Source organism: Sorghum bicolor, chromosome 3 (genome assembly GCF_000003195.3).
Source record: "Sorghum bicolor cultivar BTx623 chromosome 3, Sorghum_bicolor_NCBIv3, whole genome shotgun sequence".
NCBI lineage: Eukaryota > Viridiplantae > Streptophyta > Magnoliopsida > Poales > Poaceae > Sorghum > Sorghum bicolor.
The window spans coordinates 68,589,346-68,600,181 of record NC_012872.2 but is presented as its reverse complement, the minus strand read 5'-3'; the positions used below and the strand labels follow the sequence as shown (position 1 = coordinate 68,600,181).

Here is a 10,836-nt window from a genome sequence, read left to right as displayed (position 1 = left end):
GCGCCAGCATATTTGTTGCGGCCCATGTGATTGCCGGGCCCCCGCCCGGCTGAAACAACTCGCGTATCCATCCACCCATGAGCCCCCATCCATCCATAGTACGATTGCGATGGCACAGCGGTCGGTCTCTCTTCTTGCACATTGTGTGGCCAATGCCCATGCCGGTGCCGTTTTCGACACCAGCTAGCCTCTCCCGTTCCATCGAGAGCGAGAGAGAGTTAACGGATCCTATCCTACAGAACAGTTAAAAAAGATGCGAGGAACTCAGGACCACTCTTCCAGTCGTCGTCCTTTTGTACGTGCTGCCTTTCCGAACCCTCCACGACACCTCAGATCAGTTTACTGAAGACGAATTGCATGGTGAACCCTCCGCTACGTATCTCCGTTGATTACACGAATTCGCAATACCGGAATTTCGCAACGAAGAGTTGAAATCCATCCAAAAAGGCACTGAAAGGGAGGCGAGCCAATCCCACTGGTACGTTTGGTATATGTTCCCATAATCTCGCAGCCAGGAGTAGCTAATTGGAGAGCAAGCAGTCCCTTAACCTACCTGAGGGAAAAGAAAGGCACCCTTTAATTTGGCGTGTGGCGTGGGATCTATGCAAAGAAATCGAAAGCCAGCAACCAATGCAAACAGCGAAGCAACAGTTTGGTTGGTGTTTCTATACGAAGTAGCTTTCCAAATCCCACTTGCTTCCGCGAGTTCAAAAAAAAAAAACACTCCACCTGCTTGCCTGCCTAATTTATCCGTCCCTGGGCTTATAATAATTTAAAAAAAAATCCATCAATGATCAATCATCGTGGTCTGATTCTATCTGAGACTGCAGCTCTTTCCTCACCAATCACCATCTTTGGTTGCATCAATAAACAAGGGGGCAGGATAGCATGTAATGTGGGCTGTGGTTTGCATCTTTTGAGCTCAGCTTATGCATGGCATGATTCAGCAGGGCCCCCTCCTTTTGGCAGCCTGGTCTGGACTCCACACAGAGCCCACTTTGAGCTGTACTGTAGCTGGGTTCTGAAGACTAGTTCTTCCTCACAGGGAGTCCATGCATGATTTGCAGCACTAAGCAGCTGCAAGAACTCACTGACGCGTGGAGCCGGTGAAGGAGACCGTTGGTGCCTATTGTGCATTCCGTAGATGCGTCGTTTTGCCGATGAGGAAATGAGCTTAGCGCGCACGCTTACGTGGGTATGTGCCGTGCCAGACAGGTAACGAACGGTCGGTGTGCCTGTGTGTGGCTGTGTCGTGTCGATGGCTGAAATGGATATGGCAATTTGGCATGGTGTTCCGCCGTTTCGGTGCTACTTGTACCACTAATTGGGCTTAAAGGTTAGGCGATCAGATATTACTACATTATTAGGCCCAAGACACACTCCCGGCCTACAAGTCCATAGACACACAAGTAGATAGGCCCATATGTCTGAACGTCGACGTTAGCCATAATCACCTTGCCGGACAAAAGTTAGAACGGAATCGGAGTAGAGTTACAGAAGAGAGCGCCCGGCGCCTCCGAGAAATGCAGTTCAGTACCGAAGCACGAAGGTCAGTGATTATACCGTCCATGTTTTTTTTACGGGATTCGTCCATGTTTTTTTTTTTTGACGGGATTCGTCCATGTTTGACAGGTGTACGGTCATGCATTTGAAGCTACAATACGAGTAAGCTCTTGTTTCTACAAGACAACTCAACACGACACCCTACCTTTCGAGGTCTCATCACGCTTACTAATACACAACAAAGCACGTACGCACACGCACTGCGAGACGCACTGATCGATCAACACAGCACAGGTAACCCAAGCGCACAGTACTACTCATCACTCATCAGGTTCGAGGACAGCAGCATCAGCCTACTCTTCGTCCTCGCCGATGATGAACCTGCCGTTGCCAGGGTTGATGGCGGCGACGAAGAAGAAGAGGACGTTGAAGATGACGAGCGGCTCGATCTCGTTGATGGGCACCCCTGTCTCGATGTTGAGCTGCGCCAGCGCGCCCTTCCCCGTGATGATCTCGCCGATGATGGAGAAGGCCACGCCCAGCTGCGCCAGCCGCCCCACGAACAGCTCGTTCGACTTGGTGAACCCAAACAGCGGCCCTGCATTGCATGCGCCGCAGGCACACCACCACCATATAAGAATAAGAAAAATGTTCAAATCGATCGACAAACAAGCGACAGAATGTCTTCTTTTTTACCTCCCTCGCTGAGGCCGAGGGCGCCGCGGAAGCCCTTGCCGGGTTGGATGACGGCCTTGTCGAGGCCGGTGACCTCCTCGTCGACGAAGCGACCACGGTCACCGAGAGCGCCAATGGCGCCAAGGAGGGTGAAGAGGATGAAGAACAGGAGGAGGGGCTCCGCCTCGTAGATGGGGATGCCCGTCTCCAGGTTCAGCTGGGCAAGGATGCCCTTCCCGGTGATGGCCTCTCCAAGCAGCGATGCCTGCCATGCATGTTCAAGACCAGTGCTAATAATTAAAATCCTCGTTTGAACTTATAGAGCTACCTTTTGGCTTCAAATCAAACAATAATGCATACACGTACTAGTAGCTTTCCATATAACAAAAATGATGCATGAATTAGACAATCTATATAATTTATTTTTTGGGGAGATTGCTAACTAGCAGGAGTAATTGAGTATTTTATTTCGGGTCCAAAATAAGTGAGTAAATCTTTTATTTTGAGCGTTAACAATTTTCTTTCACCTATCATTCCTTTTCTTTTTCCCTACTGAAATTTCATCTGGAGCGGAAACATGTGAAGATGCAAACTTCACGGGTAACAGCGACCGCCATATCCTGCTACGGCAGTAGCAGCTATCACAAATATTGAATGGCTATGCTTTATTGCCAAACTATACTATATTATTTTTGCTAATAATATATATAATACCAGAGATCGATGGTGTGCATTACTACTCTAATTATTTCGGTCAATTTGAAAGACGATATTGCTTCTGTTAACTCTAAAAGATATACTATCTCCATTTTAAATGTAATGTTTAAGACAAAGCTAATTAGCTAAAAAAACTAACTAGCTTAATCTAAACGTCATATATATATATTTAAATACGGAGAGTATATTTTCCACGGGAAGACAAATACGGAGAGTATATAAGAACAATCTTCTTCTACTACTTCCTATATAAGCTTGCATGAATGATGAATACACTCCATGCAGATGCAGATGCAGACGCAGATGCAGCTGCAAAACAGGGGCGTCAGTGTCTTTTGAATACTCACGGCAAAACCAAGCATGGCAACACGGCCGACGAACAGCTCGTTCTCCTTGGTGAAACCGATCCCGCCGGACGTGCCGAAGATACCATCCTCAACCTTGGGCTTGGGCTTGGGCGCAGCAGCCTGTACATACAACAACGGATTGACACCATCATACACAAACACACATGACAGGGAACAGAATAAAACTAGGAGCATGCGTCGTGGACACAGCATGCACACGGCACAGCAGCAATAGTGTACGTGTTTCTACTTTCTAGATAGCCACGGTACGTCCACGGACCTTCTTCGACGGCGCGGTCTTGACCTTGGATTTGCCGAACAGGGCGAGGGTCTTCACGGAGACGGACTTGGAGTGCCTGTAGCCCGACGACGACGACGGCAGCGGTAGCCGCGGGTATGGCGCCGGCCTGCCAGCCTGCAGCGACGGCAGCGCGCGGCCGCCGTTGACGCTGGTCGACATGAGCATGGACTGCGCCATATGTGCTGACCGCGCCTACTCACGAACACCGAACACGCGAACACAGAGAAAGATAGGAATTCGCAGCAGCCACGTACTCGCGCGCGCTGAGGATCGAAGCTGTGTACTCGTAGTCGTATAGGCGAGCGCGCGCGGCTGCGAGCTGCGTGGTCGTGGGCTCCCGTGTCTACTGGCTCCGAGGCCGCGTGTCCCGTTCTTATGAAAGGGGGCATTGGGGTCACAGGCGCGGGCAGCGTGAAGCTGGAGTGGCGCCAACTGGAGGTGTCGATTGGCGACTGGCGAGCGGCGAGGCGGAGGATAGGGTGCGCCGTTGCGGGATGGGTTGCCAGGAGGCCACGTCGCCGAGAATCCAATCTATGGCCGCGCCGCGCCGAGGCCAGGGAGCCCAGGAGCCAGCGTGCGTGCGGCTCCTGTCCTGCGACCTCCGTACGGCTGGAGACGCAGGCATTGGGGGAGGGCGTCAGGCGCTGCAACAAACTGATGGCGCTGGTCGGTCGGTGAGATACACGCGTCAAGCAAAAAGTGTTCTGTTCTGCCCCTCCAGCCTTGAGGCATGTGTGAATGAAGTTGCTAGGAGTCCATTCTACTGTCTGTTAGTGACGGTTGTCATGTATGGAGCAGATCGTAGCATCGTGCTCTTTCGTTTCTCTCAAGTCGATGAATTGGATCTTGCTAAGAAATTTCAACCTCCACTGCAAAGTAAGTATATTTTTGTATCTGAAGTTCTGAACCTTGAAGGTCTATTTTGAAGGAAAACTCTTCACCAAGTAAAAAACCCGCTGTGGCAATGTTGCTGTAAGGCCTTGTTTAGTTCGCAAAAATTTTCAAGATTCTCCGTCACATCAAATCTTTGATCGCATGCATGGAGCATTAAATATAGATAAAAATAAAAACTAATTGCACAGTTTAACTGTAATTTGTGAGATGAATCTTTTGAGCCTAGTTACTCCATGATTGGACAATGTTTGTCAAATAAAAACGAAAGTGCTACAGTAGGCAGAAACCAAAGTTTTTGCCAACTAAACAAGGCCTAAGTTAGATTTATTTTCATTCCCTTTGCCAAAAAAAAAGAAGAAGAGGATTTACTATTTCATAGCGGTACAATTACAAGGGATTCGTTGGATATTCCGGTGTTCCATTCTGTTCTTTAGAGCAAATGGTTCCGGACCAATGGACGGTCCATGTGCTGGTTGTTCATGATAGAGATAAATATCACCATCAGCACATCAGTCTCAACAAATGGTTCCATAGTGTAGTGGTTAGCACTCCAGACTTTGAATCTGGCGACCTGGGTTCGAATCACGGTGGGACCTTTTTTTTTTTTTGAAGTTTTCCGTTGTGGGCCGACCCAAAACACGTCAATATGAAAAAAGCATAAGATCCATATACAAATGCTTGCTTTCCGTTGTGGGTGGACCCAGAACACGTCAAAATGAATCAGTCCAGGTTTAAGGCAAGAAAATGGGGCAGTACCTTCTTCCTTCCCTAACCGTAATACAGTAGAGCCAATGCATATAAACAAAAAAAAACACACACACACACACACACACACAATATTTGCTTTGCAAATCAAATATTTAAATAAATAAGAGCATTGTAGCCTCACAGGGCCAATCCACAAGTTGCTTCGGGGTTTACTTTAGATGAGGTTTGCGAGTTGGGACCAAAGGGAAGGAATGTATGTAAAATCCTGCATCCAGGTACCCGCCTGCATTCTCCTAATGAACAGTAATGTTATCTACATGGATGCACATGCTGGCAACAACCCTTTCTGGTAGAGATCTTAGCATTAGCATGTGTTGGTATACATAAAGAATGCATACATAAATAGCCTCTAGTGTAGTTGCTAATTAAGACTTTAAACATACCTCTCTATCCCTACAGGAACGGAACTACGGCCTTCTCAAAATTTAGAGTACACCACAGTCAAGAAAGGTGCATTCAGTCCTGATGGTTTTGCTGATTTCTTTCTCGTGTGAATGCTTTCAGTAGATCAAGCCCTAGAAATATGTTGAGCAGATTCATTCCTGCCATACCAAGAAGAGCTAGCGGAAGCTCAATGCCCTTCCCAAATTTGTGGGCATCAGCTATGAGCTTGTAAGTTATCAAGATATGGCATATCACCCTTGCTGTCACAAAGGTAGTCCAGTTGAGTACCCATTCCAGCTTCACCATTGTTCTGTGGAAATCCCGAAATCCAACCATTCGCCTCACTTTCCTTACATGCAAAAATATGGAGTGCAGCTGCAATCATAAATGTTGTCATTTTTCTGCTCTGTGAACACAAGTTAGCAATTTAGATAAATCACAACAACTACGGGGAACCCTAATAAAATAATTATCAAGCAAAGGCATAAACTTTTCACAGTGGAGATGACATTGACTACTTATTCTGGGAGACCTTTATTTATATACATGAATGAACAGTTGAACACATCGAAATTCTCTTGCAGCAAGATGAAGAAAGAGCCTGTATTAATTCAACTGACAATAAGTTGCCAAAAAAAGGGGTCTAAGATGCATTCATATGTGCCGCCAATTCAATCTCAGTAAAAGCGCTATAGTGAAAACGAAGATGCAACTACGCAGGCTAGTGGTCGAAAGCCTAAGTGGGCCGGCAAAATAGTTACTCCCTCCGTTCTGAAATGTAGTTCACTAGGTCATTTTAACTTTATCTTAAGTCAAACTTCTCTAACTTAGATCAAGTTTCGAGAAAAAATGTATTAATATATACAATACCTCATGGTAGATTTAGTGAAATTAATTTGATGTTGCAGATATTAGTGCAGATTTATATGAACTTAGTCAAAGTTAGGAAGTTTGACTTAGTACAAAACTAAAAGAACTACATTTTGGAATGGGCTAACCATATTATTTGTTATGCATTGATATTGTAGGGTAAAGTGAAATGTTCCTCTAGTCATATCATCATCCGGGCAACCATATAGAGGGACAAAGTTGACATGTATTTCAGGTTCATTGCAACAAAGTTGGGGTTAAAATTGGTGCACACAACTATGTACTGGCTAAGGTTATACTTTGTGACAAAATTACAATAGTTCCCAGTCTGGAGGCTTGAAAACAAATTAGGGTCAATGGCTCAAAAAATTCTATGGCCAGCATTCCCTTTTGCTGTGCATGTGTTTCTTCAATGAAGAGTGAGTAAAAAAAGTCAATGCTTGAAAAAAAATGATAAAAGAAAGGACATATCAAGCATGAAAATTAAATGCCTCCCCAGAATGAGAAGAGATAGATGTACCTCGCATACAAGGGAGAGAATTAGGTAGTTGATTGTGACATTCCTATACAGAGCTAGTGTAAAGCAAATGAGTAGGATCAAGTGATGCATGAGAATTCCAGGAATCCATCCACTGTACAGCCGGTAACGGAGCATGTCCAGTTGGTCATACGCAAAGTAGCCACAAGAAAAGCACAGAGCAGAATATGCTCCAATCCAACTGCCACCAAATAGTTCTTCATGCTCAAACATGGTCTCAAAGCCCTTATTACGCCATTGATGGACAAGAACAAAGATAACTGCAAGGGCAATGGCATCAATTTTAATTCAAAGATGAACTAATGCAATAGAGCATATGAACAAGCCTTAAAGACATGATGTAACTGATGGTGCTTTGTATAACATCTTTACAGCTTGCACATTATAAGAATGTGTTAAGAAGTGTTAGTGGAAAGTGCCTGTCTGTTAACAAGCCCCATATGCATTGTTATTAGCATCTTTGCACATTAGTTCTTTGTTTCGCTGGCCCCAAATTTAAGAGTACTAGAGTAGATAATAGAATGTCATACAGCTTAAAGGAGCATATATTCGATCAGTACTAAAGCTTAGGAGCATTTTTTACATCAATACTTTTGAACAAACTTGGCAGCGCATTTGCCTGCAACGCCATTGTTCTGAACCACGGTATGCCAACCATAACAAGCTACTATGGAGAATCCTGCGCCAATAGGGAATTTCGGTATTCTCGCACAACTTCAACCAAGCAAAGCTCACACCAGACAAACGACATTGCCACCATGGAAGCAGCAAGTGACAAAACCAACAGTAATTAAATCAACGCTGCTCCCCGTCCACCAACAAGGAACCCAGACGTTATGTATCACCTGCTTTGTCTATTGTTAATTTTCTGTGCGCTTCTATTTCCCAAACTCATCTGAAGCTGGAATCGAATTAATCGTATGTTTCCTTGCAGTCGACGCATACCGAGCACCAAAACTAAGGTACGGGTGGGGGTTGGGGGAGGAGGGGGGGGGGGGAATCTGTACCGGAGACGGAGGTGAGGGAGGAGTGGAGGAGCGATACGGCGGTGTTGACGAAGAGCGGGTCGCGGGAGACCGAGCCGCGGACCGCGGCGTTGGCGGCCTGGAAGAAGGCGAAGCCGGCGGCCACGGGCGCAAGCTCGCGTCGCCCCCGCACGCCGATCTCGAACCCCACAGACACAGCCCAGAGCACTAGCGTCGCCGCGAAGAACGCGCTCGTGTCACCGCCGCCTGCGGCCCCTCCGGCACGGTGGGGCGGCATCGGGTTCGTCGTCGGCTCGGCCTGGCCGCGTGGCGAACGGTGAGCCGCACCCGCAACGCTCGCTCGGCTCTACGCGACTACTACGCCAGTACGCCGGCCTTTGCCTCGACCACTCCAACTGGGCCTGCACGCTATCAGGCCATTGGGCTGTGAAAGGACGCTGTGACCTGTAATCTCAGCACAATTTAGGGCCTGTTTGGTATAGCTCACAACAGCTTCATGAGCTGTTTTTTTTGCCAAACATTTATTTCCAAAACAGTTTCATGGGCGAAGCTGTTTTTCCCCTCCTCTCAAAAATACATAAGTTGGATGAAGCTGAAAAAAAGTAGCTTATTGCAGCTTCTTCCTCATTTCTCTCTCTCAACTATGTATGAAGTAGTTGGTGAAGCTATTTTGTCAAACACTTTTTCCAAAACAGCTCAGCTTCATCTAGAAAGTCACTCATAAAGCTATTTTCTAAAAATACAGCTTTACTAATGAAGTTGAGCTGTGCCAAACAAGCCCTTAGAGATTGCCTTGGTGGAGACGTGGAGTACTTTTAGGACCGGGAGGAAAGTAAGAGCGTCTTTGACAGCATCTTGGACAATTGACCACTCTCAACCATGTAGGATAGACAATGGAATTGTTTTACCAAATGGTTTACTAAAATAGCTTTAGCTTCATCGATAGAGCGGTTTATAGAGCTGAAGCTACTAGTAAAGTGATGAAGCCCTACCAAATGAGGTCTAAGAATAACCAATACTTCTTCTCAATCCATGATTTTTAGAAAAAGTTCCAACAACCTTAAACTCATCTTCTAATCTTTTGGCACTTGAAAAAACATACTCCCTTTTACGAGAATGTGTGGAACTCTACAAATAGGAAAAGAAATTCATAATTGACTCCTTAATGTTAATCTCCGAGCGCTCTTCGAATTGAGTCCTTAATGGTAATACACATAAATTCTGGGAATGCAGCTTGTGATAAAGCATTTTGTAATCATAATTTGATGCCAATTGCCAAATGAGATCTGTAATGCCAATTGCCAAACGAGATTCACAAGCCTTTTTTTTGTGCCATCTGCTGATGTTATCCTAGTTGTCAGTGTAACGCTTGCTAAACATCATCTCTAGAGTTATGAGCATGAGCTTTTGTCATTGAGACTCTTATTATTGATCATATCTTCTGGATTTTACATGATAGCTCCTTCATATATTATATCTATAGCGAATTAAAATTTCCTTTTGTCAAGGATCACTCGAAACAAAATATAGCAGTCGTTCAAGGGCACACACACATATAGGGTAGCTCACAGGCTGAGCAAATACAATATATACGTGGTTACGTCTCCCAGTCGTTTAAGGCTTTACTAGCACTTTCTTTATTCTTCTGCTTCAGAACTAGCGTCCGGTCCCAGCAGTTACGAGCGGTTGGGACAGCCAAACGGCCGCCCTTGTCCCTTGAGAATTGGCACTGCATCATGGCTTTGTTATGTAGTCCACCTTTGCACCGCCGGCAAACGCCTTGGCGCCACCCTTGGTCGAAGCCGTCTGCAAAGCAGCAAGGCCCTGCGACTGCGATACTGCTGCGGCCGCCGTCGTGGCGCCAGCCTTCGGTGGTCGGCGGCCGCGGAGGCTTGGAGGCTGCCTTCCGGCACACCTGCATGAATGCATGATACGTATAGTACAGCTCAGTGAGTGTGCAGGAAGGATATACCGAGAACGCAAGGATTTTTTTTAGCTCGCGCTTACTTGGTTAGAGCCGAACAACCCGGAGGGACCCCCCCGTCGTTCCCGCCTCTTGGCCCACGAACGGGCGCGTACGAAATATACCTGTTCGTGGGCTTCCTTGCTGTGGCCGCGCAGGCGCAGACGCAGGCGGCGAACCACAACGTGAGCAGCAGGGCGATGGGCAGTGTGCGGACGGTCGCCATGCCTTCTCTCCTTTCTCCCTGTCTTCAGCGGCAGTGTTGAGTGAGCGAGTAGGAGTGGTTTTCGCCTTGTTGGGGTTTCGTCTTGATTTATAGCGCGCGCGGGTGGAGATAGAAACAGGAATTCAGACATGTTCCGTGTTCGACAGCGGCTCATTGAAGTCGGAAGGTTCGTCGTGGCGGTCTGCCAGAGCGCTCTTAATCGATTCTCGTTCCTAGCACGGTCTTGTAGTACATATACGGAGTAATAAAAAAAAATTTTAGATTTTTCGTCACATCGAGTCTTACAGTATATGTATAAAGCATTAAGGCCTTGTTTAGTTCGCAAAATTTTTCAAGATTCCTCGTCACATCGAATCTTACGGCACATGCATGGAGTATTAAATATACATGAAAACAAAAACTATTTGCACAGTTCATCTGTAAACCGCGAGATAAATCTTTTGAGCCTAATTACTCTATAATTGGACAATGTTTGTCAAATAAAAACGAAAGTGATATAGTGCCGTTTTTCACCTGTTTTTGCCAACTGAACAAGGCCTAATATAGATAAAAAATAACTACACAGTTTATATATAATTTGCGAGACAAATTTTTTGAGACTATTTAGTTTATGATTAGACAATATTTATTAAATACTCCCTCCGTCCCAAAATAACTGTCGTTC

General features: G+C 46.0%; 3 protein-coding genes and 1 non-coding gene across 5 annotated transcripts; 1 reads left to right on the top strand and 3 right to left on the bottom strand.

The window, feature by feature from the left end:
- On the bottom strand, nucleotides 1,555–3,981 carry LOC8062389 (photosystem II 22 kDa protein, chloroplastic). Its single transcript, XM_002456659.2, has 4 exons — nucleotides 3,523–3,981; nucleotides 3,243–3,362; nucleotides 2,200–2,443; nucleotides 1,555–2,101 (listed from the first exon to the last, which is right to left on the bottom strand). Exons 1-4 carry the CDS (start codon nucleotides 3,718–3,720, stop codon nucleotides 1,857–1,859), a joined length of 807 nt encoding a protein of 268 aa, XP_002456704.1. The 5' UTR covers nucleotides 3,721–3,981; the 3' UTR covers nucleotides 1,555–1,856.
- On the top strand, nucleotides 4,962–5,033 carry TRNAQ-UUG. The gene has a single exon. It is a non-coding gene; the product is annotated as a tRNA-Gln (tRNA).
- On the bottom strand, nucleotides 5,295–8,368 carry LOC8060989 (TLC domain-containing protein 2). 2 transcript variants are annotated; one of them, XM_021458085.1, is made up of 3 exons: nucleotides 8,005–8,368; nucleotides 6,980–7,257; nucleotides 5,295–5,995 (listed from the first exon to the last, which is right to left on the bottom strand). In XM_021458085.1, the coding sequence occupies exons 1-3, from the start codon at nucleotides 8,258–8,260 to the stop codon at nucleotides 5,804–5,806; spliced, it is 726 nt and encodes a 241-aa protein (XP_021313760.1). In that variant the 5' UTR covers nucleotides 8,261–8,368; the 3' UTR covers nucleotides 5,295–5,803. The 2 variants fall into 2 exon arrangements, with proteins under 2 accessions (XP_021313760.1, XP_002456703.1); XM_002456658.2 differs by having other exon boundaries at nucleotides 5,295–5,964; nucleotides 8,005–8,359.
- LOC110433269 lies at nucleotides 9,386–10,222 on the bottom strand. Its single transcript, XM_021455034.1, has 2 exons — nucleotides 9,991–10,222; nucleotides 9,386–9,898 (listed from the first exon to the last, which is right to left on the bottom strand). Exons 1-2 carry the CDS (start codon nucleotides 10,170–10,172, stop codon nucleotides 9,718–9,720), a joined length of 363 nt encoding a protein of 120 aa, XP_021310709.1. The 5' UTR covers nucleotides 10,173–10,222; the 3' UTR covers nucleotides 9,386–9,717.

What these genes read in the sequence shown, in the direction of transcription:
- LOC8060989 (XM_002456658.2), bottom strand. Translation starts at nt 8,260, where the DNA reads ATGCCGCCCCACCGTGCCGGAGGGGCCGCAGGCGGCGGTGACACGAGC. An exon ending in CTCCCTCACCTCCGTCTCCG is followed by an intron (nt 7,258 to 8,004) that starts GTACAGATTCCC and finishes TTGCCCTTGCAG; the next exon opens with TTATCTTTGTTCTTGTCCAT. An exon ending in TTCTCTCCCTTGTATGCGAG is followed by an intron (nt 5,965 to 6,979) that starts GTACATCTATCT and finishes TTATGATTGCAG; the next exon opens with CTGCACTCCATATTTTTGCA.
- LOC110433269 (XM_021455034.1), bottom strand. Translation starts at nt 10,172, where the DNA reads ATGGCGACCGTCCGCACACTGCCCATCGCCCTGCTGCTCACGTTGTGG. An exon ending in GGTTGTTCGGCTCTAACCAA is followed by an intron (nt 9,899 to 9,990) that starts GTAAGCGCGAGC and finishes GCATTCATGCAG; the next exon opens with GTGTGCCGGAAGGCAGCCTC.
- LOC8062389 (XM_002456659.2), bottom strand. Translation starts at nt 3,720, where the DNA reads ATGGCGCAGTCCATGCTCATGTCGACCAGCGTCAACGGCGGCCGCGCG. An exon ending in AGACCGCGCCGTCGAAGAAG is followed by an intron (nt 3,363 to 3,522) that starts GTCCGTGGACGT and finishes TTGTATGTACAG; the next exon opens with GCTGCTGCGCCCAAGCCCAA. An exon ending in CCTCGGCCTCAGCGAGGGAG is followed by an intron (nt 2,102 to 2,199) that starts GTAAAAAAGAAG and finishes CATGCAATGCAG; the next exon opens with GGCCGCTGTTTGGGTTCACC.